At 33.1% G+C, this 21,691-nt stretch overlaps 5 protein-coding genes across 10 annotated transcripts in view; 1 reads left to right on the forward strand and 4 right to left on the reverse strand.

Annotated features, from left to right (window-relative positions):
- Window positions 1–2,232, forward strand: part of LOC119634149 (carbohydrate sulfotransferase 5) — a 72,331-nt gene extending 70,099 nt beyond the window's left edge. The window contains exons 3-4 of the mRNA XM_038028108.1: window positions 712–913; window positions 1,862–2,232. Of these exons, the coding sequence (XP_037884036.1) occupies window positions 712–913; window positions 1,862–1,984 (325 nt within the window). The 3' untranslated portion in view covers window positions 1,985–2,232. The remainder of the gene's footprint in view (window positions 1–711; window positions 914–1,861) is intronic.
- A 2,457-nt stretch (window positions 2,233–4,689) lies between these two features.
- Window positions 4,690–9,461, reverse strand: LOC119632816. Its single transcript, XM_038025929.1, has 8 exons — window positions 9,232–9,461; window positions 7,864–9,171; window positions 7,450–7,805; window positions 7,291–7,392; window positions 6,716–7,013; window positions 5,672–6,658; window positions 5,254–5,609; window positions 4,690–5,197 (listed from the first exon to the last, which is right to left on the reverse strand). Exons 1-8 carry the CDS (start codon window positions 9,427–9,429, stop codon window positions 4,690–4,692), a joined length of 4,113 nt encoding a protein of 1,370 aa, XP_037881857.1. The 5' UTR covers window positions 9,430–9,461.
- Window positions 9,462–9,887: 426 nt separating this feature from the next.
- Window positions 9,888–11,840, reverse strand: LOC119632817 (zinc finger protein weckle-like). The gene is made up of 4 exons (XM_038025930.1): window positions 11,556–11,840; window positions 10,509–11,498; window positions 10,065–10,420; window positions 9,888–10,008 (listed from the first exon to the last, which is right to left on the reverse strand). The coding sequence occupies exons 1-4, from the start codon at window positions 11,751–11,753 to the stop codon at window positions 9,888–9,890; spliced, it is 1,665 nt and encodes a 554-aa protein (XP_037881858.1). The 5' UTR covers window positions 11,754–11,840.
- A 364-nt stretch (window positions 11,841–12,204) lies between these two features.
- On the reverse strand, window positions 12,205–14,170 carry LOC119632818 (zinc finger protein 181-like). Its single transcript, XM_038025932.1, has 3 exons — window positions 14,129–14,170; window positions 12,571–14,070; window positions 12,205–12,507 (listed from the first exon to the last, which is right to left on the reverse strand). The coding sequence occupies exons 1-3, from the start codon at window positions 14,168–14,170 to the stop codon at window positions 12,205–12,207; spliced, it is 1,845 nt and encodes a 614-aa protein (XP_037881860.1).
- Window positions 14,171–16,870: 2,700 nt separating this feature from the next.
- On the reverse strand, window positions 16,871–20,673 carry LOC119634068 (zinc finger protein weckle-like). 6 transcript variants are annotated; one of them, XM_038027997.1, is made up of 7 exons: window positions 20,126–20,673; window positions 19,636–20,069; window positions 19,206–19,554; window positions 19,064–19,154; window positions 18,826–18,973; window positions 18,082–18,704; window positions 16,871–18,019 (listed from the first exon to the last, which is right to left on the reverse strand). In XM_038027997.1, exons 6-7 carry the CDS (start codon window positions 18,256–18,258, stop codon window positions 17,339–17,341), a joined length of 858 nt encoding a protein of 285 aa, XP_037883925.1. In that variant the 5' UTR covers window positions 18,259–18,704; window positions 18,826–18,973; window positions 19,064–19,154; window positions 19,206–19,554; window positions 19,636–20,069; window positions 20,126–20,673; the 3' UTR covers window positions 16,871–17,338. The 6 variants fall into 6 exon arrangements, with proteins under 6 accessions (XP_037883925.1, XP_037883926.1, XP_037883929.1 ...); XM_038027998.1 differs by having other exon boundaries at window positions 18,082–18,473; window positions 18,548–18,704; window positions 18,826–19,154; XM_038028001.1 differs by having other exon boundaries at window positions 18,082–18,245; window positions 18,328–18,704; window positions 18,826–19,154.
- Between the last annotated feature and the right edge of the window lie 1,018 nt (window positions 20,674–21,691).

Here is a 21,691-nt window from a genome sequence, read left to right on the forward strand (position 1 = left end):
AAAAAAAAAAAAAAAAAAAAAAAAAAAAAAAAAAAAAAAAAAAAATCCAAAATCTTCTCGTCTTTTTCTTAAGACCGAACAGACAATTACACAATCGTTTTATTGAAATTTTTGGATTTTTGTGAAAGAACTTAATCGCGCACAGTTTGTCTTTATTAGGCATTTTCAAATAAATTCTCTGCATTTCTTCATAAAACTCAAATTTATTTATATACTCCTGCTAAATATGATTGCATCGATCTGATCGTGCATCGTCCTAATCGAAACGGGATCGATCTGGAAAATAACACTTAATTCCAGTGCAACTTGCAACTTGCAAATGGACGGACAAATGTGTAAACCATTTTCATAACTTAAGGCATTTTCACTCTAAGCCAATCAATCATTTCCATAGCTTCAGCTGCATATTTTCCCAGTTTAATGCAATCAAAAATAGAAAAAATCGAAAAACAATCAATGACGTCCGTCTCTTTACGCTTTGATATGCACTTCGCGACAGCTTGTAAACAACTGAAGCTTATGCTGTCAGAGAGAAATAAACGCATCAGTTTATTTTTTTTGTTTTTATGAAATAATCAATTTACATACAGAGAATTTATTTGCACACCTATTATAATTAGAATTATACGGTTCGATGTGGATGATGGACAAGATGTTTTGTAAACGCTGATCATTTTTTTTTTTTTTTTTTTTTTTTTTTTTGATTTGCAGAACTTTACGTTACGAAGATCTATCACTGAATCCATACGAGATGGCACAAGAAGTATTACAATTTTATGGTTTGCCCGTTGATGCCATGGTAGAAGAATTTCTAGATAGCCATACAAAAGTGAATATAGGTGGCGTCAGTTCAACATATCGCGATTCAAAATCGGCTCCATTCCATTGGAAACAGGATCTTAAACAAAACGAGGTAATACGAGAATATATTGAAAAATTTTATATAAATCTTTTGCTCGTTCATTTTTTTATTTTAATACTTTTGAATAAAAATTCATATAAAAATGATTTTATAGAGAACACTTTTACAAAAGAATTATTTCTCCTCGGAAAATGTTGACTTTCCCTCATACAACTAAATCGTTTCGATAGCTTATATGATCGTTTAAAGAGACTCTTTCAAGAATCTATATGAGGACCGTAAGCTTAACACTTGGCTTGTCTTTCAATCGAGCTATCGAGTTAAAGAGAGTTTTCCGGAATCTGCTTGACATTCCGATTTGGCCTATTTCCAATACAAGCGCGTGTACAAGAATTTCCAGCGTTTACGCCAAATTTAAAGTCGATAGTTTCCGTTTTCGCGGCCAGGAGAATATTTGCAACAGGACATTACACAGGCGGAAAGACGGACCTGCTTAAACCGATTTAGAATTGAGCTAATCATGAATATATATTTATATATATATATATACATATGTGGGGGGCTGCTCATGCTACGGTCGTGGGTATAAAAACAACAGGGAGATTTCCTAGACCAAAAAAGTTCTTTTTCGGAAGCTTTTGGTAGCAATGTCGCTTTAAAACAAAGCTAATAATTTTTATAATTATTTGCAATAATAAATGATAAACTAATGGAATATAAAGAATTAGATTAGGAAAGATTATCCAGGGACCGAATAGCTCTAATAACAAACAGCTTTTCCCAAACTTTAGTAAGTTAGAAGCGTCACCTCTACTAAGCTGGAGGTGTTATTATAAATACCTAAATAACTTTGTAAAAAAAAAAAGTTTCAAGTTTTTTATAATTATCCTAATCCTATGGTCATACGATAGGATAATCTATTCAAAATGGATTATGATATATACAATTGTATATAAATGATTTTTAATATGAAATAATTGTTCTTTGTCATTCTAATAGATAAAGCGTATACAAAATCAGTGCACTGAAGCCATGAAATTATGGGGCTATCGTAAAATTGATAATTTTACCGATTATGCACGCACTTTTGATCCCATAACATTGCCGCCGCCGTTTACGTGAAATTCTCCTATCATTATTTGACGTGAACAGCGTAGTAACAACAGCTTTAACAAGGGATCGCTAACACATTTCAAACGTATTATTCTTAAATCAAATCCGTACTTTTTCGCTCCTAATATTACGTAGTTCTGCTATTAAAGCTACCCAACTGCATCGGTTTTAGATAAATATATTGTTACTCTATACATCTTTTACCCGATTTAGATAAGCATTTCTTTAAGTTGTGATATGTTAAATTTTAACAAATATTATATATATATATATATATATATATATATGTCTATATATTATATTATTATATTTATTAGTAATAATTATTTTATTTTTATTTTATTATTATTATTTTTTCTTTCCCATTTGTTGGAAATATTTAAATTTACTTCTTTTTTTTTTTAAAAGAGTAATACGCGGCAAAAAAACGATGAAAAATCGAGGAAAAAGAAACTCAAATACACTGAAGATTTATTATAAATCATTAAAATGATAAAATTGGCTTTAAACTTTTTCCGAAAATTTCCAGCCTCTAAAATAAAAATTGTTATAAAATTAATTATTCAATGTTATAAATTATGAAAATAAGTTTAGTTTAAGACGTTTTGTAGAGTGCAATCGCATTATAATAATAATTATAATTAGGTTTAAAATAAAAATGTTTAATTAAAATTTTTTTATATGCATAGATATATAAATAATATATATATATATATATATATGTATACGTTTATATATCAAATAGTATATGTAAGATAAAAATAAATTTTAATAATTTTGTCTTGATAAAGCCTTTCCGCCTTTTTTTATTTTTTTTTTTTAAATATATTCGACTATTTACGTCTCTTTTTTTTTGTTTTTCCTTTTTTTATGTAAAATATTAAATATTTAAGAATTTGATACTTTCTTTTTTATTTTCTTCATATGCAATTAATTTAAATATTATACACAGACACACAATGAAAATTTCTGTAGGCAACTGAACATTGATTTAATAAATCGCTACTAAACAATTATAAATCGAAGATGTTTTCATATTAACAAAATTAACAAATAAGAAAATTATACTCGTTCGTCGAGTCTTTCATATCAGTGTTATCTAAAAGAAAGACTAAAAGAAAAAAAATAAATTTTCATATTCTATAATATTGAATGGACGCGACTGATTGTTTCTATTTTCAAAATCAAAATTCAATACCAATCTGCGCGCAAAAACTTCCAATCTTTCTGCGTAATTTGAAGTCGATAGCTTCAGCCAGGAGAATGTTTACAACAAACGTTACACAGGCGGACAGACGGATATGCTTAAATCAATTGAAAATTTCGTGCCATTGGTGCTTCCTATTGGCCGTTGCGAACGTTTTGAAATATGAATATATCCCTCATCCTTCGGTGATCGGTATAAAAAAAACTCTAAACTCAATTTCTAAGTAAAATATTTTTCAGTTTTTATTGATTTGTAATAAATCAACAGTGTTATTAAAAAAACTAATTATTTGAAGGCTTCATTGCACTCCGGCTAAAACATTAGTTTTCAAGAAGAATGAAATACCTACAGGGTTCTAATGCTTTCAATTGCTAAGGAAAACAAATAACGACGGTATAGTTATTCCCATAACGAGCTGAGAAGCGGTCCGATCCGAACTATTGTCAATAGTGTTCGTCTTTGGGCTAGAACAAGTCAATTTGCAAAATTTCGTCCAAAATGTTTCAAAAAATGCGGCCTGTACTTTGAACACAAGAGAACAAGATACACAGACAGACAGGCAAGTTCACATCGGATGGGAGAATGATTCCCAATCGATCGGTATTTCTCAAGTTCTTCTGTATTCAGCATACATATATCCTTGTACCGTGTATGTGATATAGGATACAATAGCAAAAATTGCATACCTCCAGGCGTTGATCTTTTATCAAAGCCTACATTGCTGACGAGGTGCATTTTTCGTAAAACATGTTATGTCGCGAAGAAAATGAACGGATTTCGACCACTTAGGCGAAAGTTTATATAAATCACTAGTACGCTAGATGTTCTTACGTTCTTGTTATGTAAACTTAATAATGGTCGTAGTAGAATAGGTTTGGTGATAAAATGCAACAAAATTGATGTTATTTAACTGAGATGATTAAGGAGAGATTTTACAACAGAGTTCCAATGATTAACAGCCGCATCAACAACTAACTGAAAAGTACCGAATTTATTTTGAGCTACGAACGATTTAAATGATTATGAAATCAACGATTATAGCCACTAATTGTCGACATAGACGCAGACGACATAGATGCAGACATGTGCCAGAACTCTCTTTGTAAGGAACATATTCGTTGCGTTTTGGAGAAAGTAGTCAATGGCGTCTCTTAATTATTATATTGTTTTCGCTTTTAGGTGCCATTTCCAAGTAAATCTGATCGGTGCGTGTACAGATCCCCTCTAACTTTCGGTCTATATTTAACATTTAAAAATTATTATTAACGTAATAATAATAAATTTATAAGCTATTATGGAGTAATTAACTGAAATCACATTAACGACAGCTTTCGGCTTTCTATAAAAACAAGACAAGCTAGTAAATGAAAGGTAATAAAGCTTTCGGTCTAAGCCGAAAATAATTTGTTTTTTATTTTAATTACACAATTACTAGAATTATAAATTTCAATATAATTTTTAATGTTCATATTAAAAAAGAATTTATCTATAATCATTCAATGTATATTTAATTATGATTAAATTGTTGGGGCATTTGATCATAAAAGGGATGACTACCCAGTGAACATGTGGCGCTATCAGGTTGCGCATGTTGGGTCTGTGTTTGCGTTTCGTGTGACTCTGTTTCTATTAAAGATATTTCACTAGGTGGTCTTTTAATATTCAAAGATAATTGCGTTGACCCGGAAACTGTTCGTTTCATTAGATGCTGGTAAATTTTATCGAAATTTGGTATATGCTCGCGATTTGTTGCTGTTGCATTTGTCTCATGAACTTGCGCGTCCGTATTGTTGGAACCGACTTGCGGTATATTACTTAGGTTTAAATTTTCAAGATTCGAACTATTCATGGAAGTTGGTCCACCTTCTGTTACCGTTGTTGACTGCATTGAAATAATTTTTGGTTTGCGTAAACGATCAGAGTGGTCTGCATTAGTTTGCTTAGATTTCTTGCTATACGCAAAACAACCACTTTGCTTGGTAACTACCGGTGTTAGGTTATCGGCTCCTTTTGTTCTGAAAATTATAGAATATTTATATAATTTTCTTGCAAATATTATTACTTGGCTTACACCGCCTTTAGGGTTTCTAGTTTGGGTATATTTCGGGTGTAACATTTTCCTCCACCGGACGCTTCCAATGCCGCAAGCTCCTCAGGATGCATTTTCTTTTTATGTGAACGACAATTGGAACCATTGGCAAAAGTGCGATCACAAAAATCGCAAGCGTAGGGTTTAAGCCCCGTATGAAGTATAAGATGGTTTTTCAAAGCTTTAGCTCTTTTAAATGCGCGACCGCAATAATCACATTTATGTTGCATCTCATCGGAATGCACCAGTAAATGCCGATTTAGCGTAGCCCGAGAATTCAATTGTAGCCCACACATAGCACAAACATGCTTGTTGGGACTGTGTATATCCATATGCGTCTATCCAAAGACTTGTTTTGAAAAAACGCTAATTAATTTTTCATTTCCGAAGATATAATTACCTTTAACCTAGTACGATCCTTGAATTTCTTTCTACAGACCTCACATTCAAACGGTGCTATATCGGTGTGCGTTAGTAAATGTATTCTGAGATTGGCATTTGTGCGCAGACATATACCGCATTCTTCGCAGATAAAAGGTTTTTCATTTTTATGTCTATACTTTATGTGAGCTTCTAGTTGAGTATTAGTAAAGAAACGTTTATCACATTCGGAACATGATACAACTTTTCGCTCTTCCAGCGGTACATGAGTTCTAAGATGACGTTCCAAATGATAACTCGTACTCACAATTTTTTCGCAAGTAGGACACTTCCATTCTTTTAAAGCGTCTTCTTGCCTGTGCACTTCTCGCAAATGTTTACTGTAGAGCCGAAATGACTGAAAATGTGTGTTGCAATCCCTACATTCGACATTTAATTTAATATCTTTTTGTAATTCATCATGATTCTTATGCTTCGGCTTCTTTAACTTTTTTCGCTTTATTCCTGCAGAAGATTCTTCGTTCTTGTCTTCTTCGACGTTACTGAAAGGATCTTTCTCTTCGCCATGACCATGATAATTTTTTTCAATAACATCATACAGAGCTTCTTCTCTACATTGGTATCCTTCTTCTTCAACATCCATAATTTCCTCATTAATAACTTGGGCTTCTCCGTGAATTTCTTTTTTTAGATCCATATGACAATTATAACCTTCTGGAGTCTCATTATTTACAACATTTTTTTCAATATCTATTTCGTTCTTTGCTTCGAAATAGTGGACTTCAGCTAAGGAGAGCTGAGAATAATTTTTATCGCCCTTATCATCAAACACGACGTACTTCAACCGTATTTGCTCCAAATCGCCAAGTTCTTGTTCAGATGTGGAGCTTAAAGTAGTAAACATCTGTTGTACTTTAAGTATACGCTCGTTAAAGGAAACCAGGCAGTCAATAAAGCTTAAGCAATCAGAACATACCATCCGGGGCATTATATCATCTTGCAGAACCTAAAAACACAATTCACGTACAAAGTACGTTTTAGAAATACCTTAAAATACTCTCACTTGAATTTGGAAATATTTTTCTATAGCCTTCCTGAGCGGCATGTCTTTATTAATGCCTAGTAATTTTACATCGTCGTGTAAGATGTTAATATTATTTTGGAAATCGTTACTGGCACACAAACGGCACCATAATTGCCATTTTATTCTGGTGGATTCTTTTATATCCTTCGATATTATATTTGCAATATGTGATTGCATTTTTGGATGATCCTCCCGGCCCAGTCTCTTAACGTTTACAATGTTCCTTGATTTTTTTCTCACTACTTCACTTTCACACTCGCAGTTCTGCTTGATTAGTCTACTCACAAATCACATCACATTTTCCTTTATAAGGAACATTTTGCATAATTTATAAAACTTTTCAAGAAAAACCATAATTTTCCAATTCGATGTGAAGCTTCTTCTTTTTCCATAAAATTAATCGACAATCACTTGAAGAATTTTAATGAAAATAGTGTAAAAGTATTGCCAGGTAAAATATTAATGTAATATATTTTCAACTGTAATACTTTGCAATTCTATACAAAAACAAATTTATTTTACTAAAGTAATTGGTTTCCTAAGATTATGTTTATTCTTTTTCAACTATATCGTTCGGATTTCTAGAGCTATTATCAAGACGAAAATTCGCGCCTTGTTTAATATTTAAGGATGTCAAATTACCAGCTACTCTTGTTCTGTAAATAAAGAAATAAATTTGCAACAGTTTACAAAAATAAATGAAAAAATCTTACAATGTTTTTAATGTTTCAATATTAGGCAAACGTTGAACTATGTTTTTAGTACGGCCCGACGCTTCTAAAGCAGCCCACTCCTCAGGATGAACTTTTTGCTTATGTAAACGGCAATTGGCACCGTTAGTAAAGGCACGATCACATAAATCGCATGTATACGGCTTGAGGCCTGCGTGTGATATTAAATGATACTTTAAGGTTTTCTTTTGCCTGAACGAACGACCGCAAAAGTCACATTTATATTTCATTATATCATTGTGCACCACCATATGCCGTCTTAAAGTGATTCGAGTGTTTAACTGTAAACCACATATATTGCAAATATGCTTCTGGGAGTCATGCGTTTCCATATGAATCTTTAAAACACATAAGAAGTTAAGAGACGATTTTCAACAGCAAATGAGAAATATTTACCTTTAGACGTCGCGCATATTTGAATCGTTTTTTACACACTTCACATTCTAATGGAGCAATATCCGTGTGCGTTAACATATGAAATTTTAAATTGGAACTAGTGCTTAGACACAGGCCGCATTCTTCACACATAAAACGTTCGGTATTATGCTTGTTCTTGATGTGCGCATTTAAGCGACCATTTGTTGGAAAATGAGCTCCGCATTTTGAACATGGTAACATTTTAGGTTCTCGCGGCACATGACTTCTTAAATGTTGTTCCAGTCGATGCACGGAGGTCAAGACTTTTTCGCATGAAGGACATTTCCACTCTTTCACATTATCAAGTTGGCCATGCGCCAAATTTAAATGTTGATGATATTGTTCAAAGCAATCGAACTTTTCACTACATTCTCTGCAAGTTATATCTAATTTAACATTTATTGTTTTAGTTCGAAACTCGCGCTTGTTTTCTAAATGACTTTTCACGTGTTGTTCAAGGCGTGATGCAGACGTTAAGATCTTGCCGCATAAAGGACACTTCCAATCTTTCAAATTGTCGTCTTGCCCATGAGCTGTATTTAAATGTTGACGATACGTAGGGAAACAATCAAACATTTGATTGCATTCCTTACAGGGGATATTTAGTTTAATCCCACGTCTTTTGACTTGACAATTACTCTTGCTCTTTCCTTGGGATTTCTTTCTTCTTTTTTTTGTTTTTGCATACCCGACTTCTGTATTTTCATTGTGATTATCACATTCCCCATCTGTTTCCCTTTTACGCTTGTGTTTGGAAAAGCTCCTTAATTTTTTAATATTTTTAATATCTTCTCCAATGTTGTAATCCATTTCCTCTTGCGCACTACTGAAAGGATCTTCCTTTTCATCAGAACTTTTAAAGCCATTTGAATCTTCATAAAAGGGTACTTCGCGGCACTCTTCTATTAAAAGAGCTCCTCCCAACTTTTTCCTTTTTACGTCGTCGCCAATAGCTTCTTCTTTTATTCGCGTAAAACGTGATGATATTTCTAAATTTTCATCACTTAGCAGTTCCTCTTGTTCATCATTGACAACTGGTTTTTTAATTTCATTTGCTGCAATGCATTGCAGTTCTGGCACAGAAAAGCTGAATGGGTTGCTCTCATCGTATATTCCAAATTTTAAACGTACAGAGTCCAAATCGCAATAAGTGTCTCGAAACGTAGAAATTAAATCATTAAACATTCTTTGCACTCGACATACCCGATCATTGTATTTGGTCACTGTTGTTATTAAAGTGAAGCAGTACGAGCATAATACTTTTGGTAGTAAATCTTCCTTTGAAATCTTTCGAATTATAGAACTCTAGTTGTAGCAAATGTTCCGCAATTGTCACTAAAAACTTACCTTGATTGCGAAGAATCGTTCAATAGCCTCCTTTAAAGTTATTTCTTGATTAGCACCGCCTCTAAAAGGATCCTCATTAAGAAGCACATTTGTATTATTTCGAATATCGGTCTTTGCACACATCCTACACCATAACTGCCATTCACCAGTTTTTGCCTCCCTTTTCCCGGACTGTGGACTACCAGGTGAAGATTGCATTTTATAATTTGGTTAATGCAAATTAAAAACTGCTCTTTATTTGATATTTTGCTTTACATTAGAAATCTATCTCTACCGTATATAACAGTTTTCTCAATAGAACTGCCAACATAAAATTTTAGTTCAGACATTTAATTGTTATTTTTTATTTTTTGAAGACAAATACGCGTTTCGCTGGTCAACTCGATTCAAGGAACACAAACCCGAAAAAAAGGCCCGCAGAAGAAAAATAGAAAAATATATAGATTGCTTTCAACTTGATAAAAATAGTCCAGATTACTTCACAAACGTACATTTCAACACCTATGACCTTTTCAATATAATTTCTCAATTTCAAATTGAAATTTTCATGCCCCTAAAATTGAATTATAAAAAAAGTATTACTATAGATCTCGTGGGGTTTTTCGTGAAACGTTTAATTGATTTGATTTTAAAATATATTTTCTTTTATCAGAGCCTTATTTACTTTCGCTTATTTTTAAAGTGTTCGCCAAGACGATGTCATCTTGATTATGAAACTTTTTACCACCGTTTCCTTGCTTGTTAACTATTGACGTTAAATTTCCTGCAGCTCTTGTACTGCAAAATAAAATAAAGATTATGAGAAGAATTATATTATATGTCCATTTCCTTACAGTGCCTTTAAAGTTTCTATATTGGGCAAGGTGCGTGCGACATTTTTAGTACGTCCTGCCGCTTCTAAAGCGGCCCATTCTTCCGGATGAACTTTTTTTTTGTGCAATCGACAATTTGCTCCGTTCGTAAAGGCGCGATCACAAAAATCGCAGGTATATGGCTTGAGGCCAGTGTGTGATATTAAATGGAATTTTAGCGTTTTGGATAGCTTAAAAGCGCGACCACAAAATTCACATTTGTATTTCATAATATCGTTATGCACTGACATATGTCCTCTTAGCGTTATACGTGTGTTTAACTGAAGACCGCATATGTTGCAGATGTGCTTCTGCGAATCATGTGTCTCCATGTGAATCTACACAAACAATTAAGGTGTTAGTTATAAATTACCATTATAATTCATTATAGTTTAGTAAAAAAAAAACTGAATTTCTTAGATTCACCTTAAGGCGTCTTGCATATTTGAATTTCTTTTTACAAACTTCACATTCTAGTGGAGCATTATCCGTGTGCGTTAACATGTGAAATTGCAAGTTAGCTTTCGTGGTTATGCAGGCTCCACATTCTTCGCACATAAAACGTTCAGGTTTGTGTTTATATTTAATGTGAGCTTTTAGACGAGTATTTGTAGGAAAATGCTTGCCGCATTCAGGACAAGGCAATACCTCAGGCTCCTCTCGCGGTATATGAACTCTAAGATGACGCTCTAAGCGAATGCTCGACGTAAGTATTTTATCACATGCCGGACATATCCATTCTTTTGGAGTTGTGCATTGATCGTGCTGCATTATTAAATGCTGGCGATAAGGTTGAAATGACATAAACTGTTCATCGCAATGTTTGCAAGTAATGTCTAATTTAATATCTTCCAAAATGTTTTCGATATCTTGTTCCTTGCCCTTATCCTTTCTATGTTTAGCTTTTCTTTTCAACTTTTTTCTCTTTTTCCCATTCAAAATATTTTCTTCTAAAGTATATTCCTTGTCTTCACCAACGCTGCTAAAAGGGTCTTCTTCGTCATCAGCACTTTCACATTCATTTTCTTCGTCGTATAATGGTTCTTCGCGACATACTTCCACTTCCACATCCATTTCAATATTGTTCGCTTTCCTGAGTTCGCCTTTTATAATAGGTGATGAAGAAATTTCTGAAACATCCTCTTTAATTGAATTGTCCTCAATTTCAGTCGTTTCAAGCTTTGTTTCAAAGTAGTGAACTTCGGCTAATGGAAATTGAGATAGTACCTCGTCATCCATCAAACCGAATTTTAAACGTACGGATTGAAGATCACAGTACTCCTCCTCCTCTTTTAAAAGTAAGTTATTAAACATTTTTTGAGCTTTGGATATGCGTTCACTATAACTAATTAGAGCTGTGATTAAGTTGAAACACTTTTTACACATCGTTTTTGGCAAGTTATCCTCGTCCGTTATCTAAAGGAATGTAAAATTTATAAACATTGTTTTTGATTGCTATGTAATAGTAATTACTGTAATGTTAAAATAACTTTCAATAGCTTCAATAAGCGAAATATTCCTGATATTAACTGCGGTTTTGTCATTGCGAAAAAAATGAATTTTCTCTGAGATATCCTCTTGTGCGCACAAACGACACCATAACTGCCAATTGTTCTTAATTGTCTGCTCCTTGGTGCTAGAGCTTAGGTTATTATCAAATGATGAACTCATGTTTTTGTATTATATCTGGAGATTTGTTTTCGAATTACCGAATTCAGATAACCGACTCTAGGAAACTTTATAAAAGACATAGAAAATGGTTATTTATCCAATTTTCGCAAGGAAAAATCTGATTTGGTAAATGTAAATATCATTTATTTGGGTTTGCTATATAATTATAACACTTGTTCGCTTCTTCTTATTTTTATGTATATGTATTTACTACATTAAAAAGTAACAAGATATATTTGATATTATTGCCAGATAAAATTTATTTTATTTTAACATATATGAAAATAGAAGTGTTTCGTTTTTATCGGGCGCTTTTTCAATTCGATAGGTATGCGAACCGTCAGGTGAGATGAACCCTCTTGAACAATAAGTTGCATACTAAAAAATTCTGAAAATTATTTCATCTTACAATTGTTTCAATATTCAGGGGCAGATTTCTTCAGACAATTTATTAGCAGCCATCAGAATCCTTTATGACAGCCTTTGGATGCATCTTACTTCCATGTAAATGACGGCTTAATGAAGTAGGAAAAGTTCGATCGCAGAATTTACAGCTATAACGGTTAGTACCAGCGTGAGATAACATATGAACCTTCAACGCACTTATGTATCCGAAACTGCGCTCACAGTGCTCGCATTGGTATTTCATGTCATTATGCATTGCTAAATGACGATTTAGAAGGTTAAGTGCACTTAATCGTAGTCCACAAAGAGTACAAGTAAATTTTTGGGAATCGCCCGTTTCTTCATGTGCCTTAAATAAATAAATTTCTACTTTAAAATTCTACTTTAATAATAATGGTGACACATTTTATACCTTATGTTGGCCAGCGTTTCTCAATTTTTTTTTGCATAATCCGCTTTCAAATGGCGCGCTTTCGTCGTAGATAAACATGTCATTTTTTGAAAAACTGTTTGTAGTGAAGGGCACGCCACTTCCTCCATGTAAACTTTGATCATCTATTTTATGTGCATTATTTATGTGATCATTTAGGCATGTCCTTGAGGAAAAGTCCTTATCACATTCTGGACATGGCAACTCATGGCTTTTTTCCATTGGCGTATGGCTTAAAATATGCTCTCGTAGTCCATTTTTCGTACGAAAACTTTTCGTGCACACTGAACATGTGTGGGACTTGTTAGCTCCTCCTGGTATGTGAGTCAAAAGATGAGATCGAAAAGTTGAAATGTAAAATACTATTCTTCCACAGAAGGGACACGTCCATTCGTCATGAATTTTTCCCAAGTTGTGCGCAGCTTTTAAATGTTGACGGTATGGAAAAAAAGATTTGAACTGTATGTCGCATTTTTTGCACGGTATTTTCATTTTAATGTCCCCTAAATTCGGGGAAGATTTATAAATGTTTTCGTGATGGGAATTGTTATGCAACAAAACATGTCGCGCTAATCCAGCACTCGACAGTACAGTTGCATCGCAATCAGGACATGTCCATTTGCCACCACACCATGCCTCCGAATGTGCCGATCTTAAATGCTGCCGATATGGAAAAAACGATTTATATTGTTCGCCACACTTTTTACAAGTGATATCTAATTCAAAGTCTTGTACCCTTGTGGAAGACTTATGTAATGTTTTACTTTTTCCCTGAAGGAGGTCATTATTATTATCTTTTGCCATATTTACTGTGACAGTATTAATTGACTCTTTCGTTTCATTCGATCCTTTTTCTCCAAATTGCTTTATCTCATTTCTATTCGTTTTATTGTTTTCTTGCTTAGGACGTGGCTCGTCCTTATTTCCAACCTTTTCATTAAACACATTTCCTATGGTATCAATAAGTTCTTCCATTTCCATTTTATTTTTAAATTCTTGTATTAAAACGGATTTTTTATTTGGCGAGTTCTTTTTAAGGAAAATCTCATTACTTTTGACTGTAGTTTTTTTCTTCTTTCTCCTATTTTGAGAAGCATCCTTATCATTCTCAGAAAATTTTTGTATGTTACTAAAGGAATTATTAAATTCTTTTATCTTTCCTTCTTTGTTCTGTATCTTTTCTCGAAGATTTTTAGTCATTTGTGATTTACTTTCTTCGGTAATTTCATCTTTAAATTTCACTGAAAGCTTACGTTTGCCAATATTTTCCTTCATTCCTGTATTAATAGATTTCAATTTCCAGAAATCGTGAATTTCGCGTTCTGGTATTAAATGTAATCTGAACGGTTGACTAAAATTCGAATTAAAAGTTGAAAATAATTTCTGCACTTTGAATATGCGTTCATTGAAGTCGATTAGGGCGCTAATTAATTTGAAGCAATAACAACATAACACTTTTGGTAAACGATCTTCCGGTTTTATCTATGTGTTTGAATTTGCTTTACATTAATATATAAATACATATATTTATTTAACTTACGTTTACGCTAAAGTATTTGTGGATAGCCTCGTTCAATGTCATATTTTCCTTATCTTTCACCTTTTGAAAAATATTAATATTTCCGTTTCTTAAATCGTTGCTTGCACATAGTCGACACCATAAATCCCATTTTACATGCTCAGATTTTTTTCTATTGGAAATTTCGTCCGTTTGCATTATTATTTTATTGCAGTATTATTTTATAAGGGGATAATCTTTAAGAAAGTTAACATTATTTGTAAATCTAGCGCAGAAATTATGTGTATACGTATTTCTGATTTTAGCAAATATTGAATAAAATATATGTAGAAATTCTACGCTTATAGAGTTAATGCAAATCAATTGTAATTAAAAATAAATTTTTTTCTACTTTTCAAATATAAAGTTACGTTAAAGGCATAAGTAACTGTCAAAAGGTAATTGAAAGTTTGCTGAGATTATTTACGGCATTGCCAGTTCAGTGCACAACATTCGATAGTCGTTTAAAATTAATATATCCTATAAAGTATAGGTTTATATATCTTAACGAATTTCCGGTTGTTGATTTGCTGAATAGAAGAAAAACAATTAATAAAATTTAATTAATTAGTGCATAGAAATCTGGAATGTGTGAAGTATGGGAGTGATGCTTTTTAAGAAAAAGGATTAGATTATATAAGCCTTATGCCAGTTCGGTGCTCTGAAGTCCAAGGAAAATCGAACTCGAAACATAAGGAACATATATAAACTGTCGGAATGTAAATACTTTATTTCAATTTTCGAAAGAGCAATATTGTTATTAACATTCTGAACAGTTTGCATACTCATCATCGAAGGATGAGGAGTATATTCGTTTGGTTTGCAACACTTAGAAGCACGTTACACATACCCTCCAAAGTATGTTTATTCTTATCAGCATAAAATTCTGAATCGAATTAAGTATGTCCCTCTGCCCGTCTGGGCAATGTCCTTTGTAAACATTCTCCCGACCGCAAAAGTGAAGCTGTCGACTTCGAATTTGGCAGAAACATTGGTAGTTCTTGCAGACGAGTTGATATTGGAAATGAACCAAATCGGTCTAAGGACACGCCAATGCGTCATATAAACTTGGAACATCTCTGCTTTTCAAAAAACAAAAAAAATTGACTTTTTCCTCACTACTTATAAAGTGCAGCAGATAAATCTACAAAATTGTGAAGGATTCGGTCACACCAGAATATAATTTTCTTACTTGGTTTAGTTAAATTAGTTACTTTTTAAGTTAAGCCGAAGCTTGCTATACCCCACGGGCATTTGCCCTCATATTGTTTGGCGTTTCGAACTGCATGGAAAATGTCCGCCTATTGATTCTACAAATCAAGATTCAATTTTTTCCCATAGTTTAACGTTAATACATAGCACCCATCTCTTTTTCAAAACAATATTTGGTCAAGAGTTTATGAACCTAAACAGCTTCGACTTAAATAATTGCTTCTCATTAATTATAAACTAAACTAATTTAACGAAATTTTTAGTAAATTAATTTGAAAAGCAATTAAAAATACTACACACTACACCACTTAGCTTAGTACAGCTGCATACGTCTGCACAAACTTAATATACCATTGCACCACATATTGTATAGGGTATAATAAGAAAAACTATCACGGACAAGTCAAAGAGAAAAATGTTAAAAAACCGCCTTATGCTCTCCTTATGCTCGAATTATTTTACATCTGCCGTCGCACGTTTCTCCCATTCAGTAAATATACGCGCATTTGACGTACACGCTAATTATCCTGATCAACTGTAAAACGACCTATTTCGGAATTGTACATGCTTTGGCTTTGTAAACGTTTGTTACAGTGTGACATCCGATTCTTCTTCCTTGACTTACTCGCTTTTGCTCTTCTTCATTTGCTGTAGCTTTAGAAAATTGTAAAGAAATTCCAATTGATATTTTGTTTATGATCTGCTGTCGCAAGTATTTTGTATTTTCTCAGATGGTTGGAATTTGTATACAAATCTCGCATCGATGGCTTTTTTACAAAGACCTGTTGAATTATTGAGAACGACTATGCGCTTATTGTCGAAAGGCGCACAATACATGCAAAATTCTTGATAATTGTATACGCTTATTCTTGATAGGCGCACAATACATGTAAAGAAATTTATTCAAACATTCTCAATTGTATGTTCGCTGACGGCGATCACTATTGAAAATGGATTGGACCTACTCTCCATATATTCTCTATACATGTTATTCTTGACCAAAATGAGCGAAAAAGGCATTTTGGCATATCAGTTGAGAGTGGAGAATTTAAGAGGGATAGGACCATTTTTTACCACATCTTCATATAAATTTTCTTGCAAAACGAAATCTAAAAATGTTATTTTATGATGAAAAGTTAATAAAAAACAAGTAAGATAAAATAAAGATAAAACCAAAGCAAGTAAGGACATTATCGCCGGGCAAGCAGCACGTTGCTCGCTCCCTTACCTCCGTCACTTTTTGACTTGAGGACCTCCTCTTCTTCTTCCGTGCTTAGTTTCACTCGACCATTCAAGAAACTTGCATTCACAAGTTCAATCGGAAGGCTTGGTTTCTTGCGCAAAGTGTAGAGAAGATCAAGTTTGATTTTTATTTATTTGTTAAAGTAAATGACAAATTTTAAATGGTTTGAGAGAAAATTGGATTTTAATCTTTGGTCAATTTTCCGAATCTTGGAGGATTGACTCAAATAGTAAACTGAACAAAAAAAAATTGCTTTTAAATATAAGCGCTACAAATAAGTTGTCCACTCTTCTAAGCAGACGTTCCACAACTAATTTAAGATGGATATAAATTCAATTTGAACGTGAAAATATTTGAAAATATTTCAACAGTCAATGTACGGACCATAGCCCTGTATGTCACTGATTAAAAGTGATTAACATTCGTAATCAAATCGTAGAGCATGCTTGCTTTTTAAATTCAGCTTTTATACAAATATTTTTTTTTTATTGACAACATCTTTAAACTCTGCGTAAAAATTATTTCTGAAGGAAAATGTTAATTAACGTCGTCTGTTTACTATACATTGTAACATTTTTGACATTCCGCAGCAATGCCAGCTGCAACAAACTCATACTTCTAACAAAGGTTATGAGCTGCCGTTTCATCTCGTATGTGTAACAGTTTCTCAATACTGCTCTACACAAAATCGTCACTTCCGATTTGGCAGCTTTTTATTCACGCCTTCGTTGTTATCGTTAGTTGTAGGTATTCTTTTCATTGTTGTGACTTATAAGGTGGCGTTTAAGACTGAAACTTGTTACTAGAAGTTTGTTACAAACTGGGCATTTCCACTTCTCGCTGTATCCTTTGCCATGTATGGATGTCATGTGTTGTCGATATGAAAAGAAGGATTTGAGTTGTTTGGAACAATCTTGGCATTTGACATCCAACTGGAAGTCGTTGTACGTATCATATTTAATTTTTTTCTTTTCTTTTTTCATTCTGTTTTTATTATTTTCCTTACTAACGTCGTACAAATTGCTACTGGTAGCTTCCGGTTCATAGTCAGCATCAAAGCCTTGTAGCAATTTCGGTGACTCTACTTCCATAACAAGTTCCTCTTCGTTTCCATTTGCCATAGCACTAAATTTCTGGTTATGCCCAATAGTTGCTTCTGAAACTTCACTGCTTATCGTATCTTCTTCAGTTAACTCGCTTTTCACTTCCAGAAAATATTGTACCTCTTCTTTTTGAAAAGCATTATTTATGAAAACTGCAGTTGATTGCAAATCGTCGAGCTCTTGCGTAGAATCATAGATTAAAGCATTAAACATCTGTTGCACTTTAACAACACGTTCATGCAGATTAACCACGGCAGTGACTACATTAAAGCAATGAGTGCATAATACTTTAGGTAATGAATCTTCCTGGGATATCTATACGTACAACGGAAATTTATAACATATCAAAGAAGCGAAATTAGTTTCTATTTACTTACTTTTACTCCAAAATATTTGTTAATGGCACTAACCAAACCAACTTCAGTATTGTTTGGCTCTTCAAATATATTAACTTTGATATTTCCAGTATCACTTTCCGCACATAACCGACACCACATGAACCAATCATTTGCTGGACATATCTGCATATCAGAGCTCAATTCTTGTATAGACATTGTTTGCAATTTTTTAGAATTGTTTTCAATTTATTGACAATTGTAAAACCAACATAAAAACTATCTTACATAGATGTTAATTAATGTTCAGCAATAATTTCTGTACATTGTTCATTGTATATCAATTAACTCTCTCTTCAGCATTGCCAGATGCATCGCACATATTCATTCCCTTTTCTTTTGCCACCGGTTGTAAAATATTAGCTGTTTTAATACTGTAATATTAACATGATATGAAAGTGGCATATGCAGTGTTGTCCTAGACCTAAGCCGAACTTTCTATACCCACAAAAATAGTGCGCAAAACTTGTAGATCATAAAGAGAAAAAAGATATATATTGCATGCGATGGCATTCTCCTATTATGCTGTTATCACGTTTTTCGATTGAGAATTAGCATTTTTTTATAAACAATCCAAGGCAATGATATAATGTTTGAGTGACCGCCTTCCAAAATTCGCATTTCCAATGGTGGGTATACATAAATATATATAAAAATATATATATATAAATATATATATAAATATATATATATAAACACATATATAAATAAACTTTTAAGTCTTACAGAGCGTGTAGGATTTCCATAGTTGGCAATTCTTGACGTCTATCACCACAATTGGCTTCTAAAGCGGCCAATTCTTCGGGATGCATTTTCTTTTTGTGCAGACGGCAATTGGCTACATTCGTGAAAGTTCGGTCGCAAAAATTTCAGGCTTTAAGACCGGTGTGGGGTAGTAAGTGTATTTTTAAGGATGATGAATTATAAAACCCCGGTCATAATTCACATTTGTGCTGTTACTTACCACTATGCCCTTTCAAGGTGGTGCGAGTATTTAACTCTTGACGGGAAACGTTCCAAATATGCTTATGTGAATCATGAATCTCACTATGTACCTAGAAAAAATAAATAAGCAAAAAATTCCCAAATTTACATAAAATGTTTACCCCGCTATGAAATGACTTGAACTGCTCATCACACGTTCTACAACTAATGTTTACTTCAACGTCCGGTAATTGCACTTTTCTCCTATAGTTACATACGTGTCTTAGAAGATGTCTTTCCAAATTAAAACTTGTCGCCACAATTTTATTACATTTAGCACATTTCCATTTTTCGACTTTGCCTTTGACATTTATAGATTTCATATGCTCTTTATAAGCATAAAATGTTTCGAAATGCTGTTCATAATCATTGCACGACATATTTATTTAAGCTAATGTGCCCTGCTTCCCTGCGCAAATCGCATGATCCACCATATTTTATTATCCGGTCTTTTTTTGTCGAAATGAGGGTCTGTAAGATCCATTTTCAAAAAAGATATAGTAATTTAGTTTTGTAGTTGAGTTTTGCATTGAATGTTGCATTGTCGTTTACCTCTTGACTTTCTCTTTCCATGTATTAGCCTCAGATGTTCGTGATAAGAATCAAAAAGACTCAAATTCTTTAGCATTTTAGGTGCATTCCTTTGGACTACGAAGGTAATCAAATTTCTGTCTTCTATCCTATGGTTCGATTAAAGGCACGCGCCATCTTTTTGGCCCGCATTAGGTTCATAAACCTACCCTTCTCCCTCTTGCTTTGTAATACCTTCAATATTTTCCTCTTCTTACCCTTGAAGCTCATATTTACTATAGTTGTAGATGTTCTGCTACGTGTTGAGCTTTGCTTGCGAGTCGCTGAGTGTTATATATCAAATGATTGAATATATCCTGTACTTTAGTAACAAGTTCGCTGAAGTCGACAAACTTATTAATTAGGTTTAGACATTGGTAACATAAGACTTTCGAGAAATCATCTTCCGGAGATATCTAGAAAATGTAGGATAATTAACAGTTTGGTCGCTTACGCTAAAAATTGATTTTACTTTCACCGAAAAGTATTTCTCAATGACTTGGACCAAAGTCATTTCTGAATTGGCAGCGTGGAGAGCTTTATGGTAGACATTAGTCCGATTTTCGATTTGCACATAAGCGACAACACAATTGCCATTCACAGGTTATTAAGCCTTTTTCAAAACTTAATAAAAATTTTCCAGAAACAACTTTTCCTATTATAGAAATAACCATGCAGCTGATAGAAAATAAATGTCAACATTGTTGCCAAGCTAAAGTTTATAAAATGTTTTCACTTTAAAATACAAAGTGAATAGAAAAATAAATATTAAAATTACATCCGTAAACACCCACGGTGTAAACACAATGGGCAGCCATGCTGCTATGTAAACAAAATCATATCGTTTTAGACCCAAAAATAAACAAAGACCAAAAAATAAAAGTGAACAAGTTTGTTTACTGACTAGTGATACGGAAGATTGATTATGTATGTAATATATATGTTTCCACCTTAAAATGTATGCTATATTATTAATTTGTTTTTCATCTCTTACAAAATGATATTTTTTTTTCTTTTTGGTATGTTGAACAGAGATGGACTAAGCCAATAGATTGTTGGCTTATATGTCCAAAATAAATGATATAAACCGAAATTGCAATTCACATATACAAAAATATTTACATTAGTGTAAGATAAATAGAAATTAGATAAGTAACTTTAAAATTTAAAAGAAACGATCATCATTTCTTTTTCTGTTTTTTCTCTTTTTGTTGTTCTTGTATAAATATATGCAAAACCGTATTATTTGTCAATTCCCGTATGGTTTTGCAAAAAGTCTGCAAAGTCGAAGTCCCAAAAATAACGTTTTATATAGAAGGTTTGTTGACATTGTCAAAGGACACTGACGCGGAAAACAATAGAAATTCATCAATTACTTTATTTTTGTTTCTAAAACCACATGCTCTGGTTTCGATTTTCCTGCAAACAACACGCTAGCGCCGCTGCCAATTGTGTTTAAATATTCCTTATAAGGTTTGTTCACTTCCAAATGATTAAATAAATCTGTAGATTCGGCAATTTTGCGCATATCATCCAATTGTATTTCTTCATCATCCACATCCGTCCACGCGGGCTTTCGCTTTTTACTTTCATTTACGCAACCTTGCAATTCTAGACCTTGATCATATTTAAGAGCTGACGTTCGCGTTACCGCTGCACTAAGAGTTTCGATAAAAATATACTTATCACCAAATACTCCGCTGTGGTGATTTTATTTTCATAACAACTGCCTTCATTTTGTTCTTCATTTATGGTTCCCGTTGGTGATGTATCAAGTATGGCGTGGAACATTGCAAACTAACATTGAATAGTTATAGATTATTAACATTTTTTATTGAAAATGAATCTGACTTATATACTACTTCTCTTACGTTCTAAAACTCACACAAAACAAAAAAGATTGCAGAAAAACGCGATTTTAATTTAGAGTGTAGTGTGTCAATGTATTGAATTATTTTTGAACGGACCGCTACTAATTTTTGACTTATTGCTTAGTATTATACTTCTTGCGCATTTTGCTGTGTTTCGTTGGTATTAC

The sequence above is a fragment of the Glossina fuscipes genome, unplaced genomic scaffold, assembly GCF_014805625.2.
Source record: "Glossina fuscipes isolate IAEA_lab_2018 unplaced genomic scaffold, Yale_Gfus_2 2, whole genome shotgun sequence".
NCBI lineage: Eukaryota > Metazoa > Arthropoda > Insecta > Diptera > Glossinidae > Glossina > Glossina fuscipes.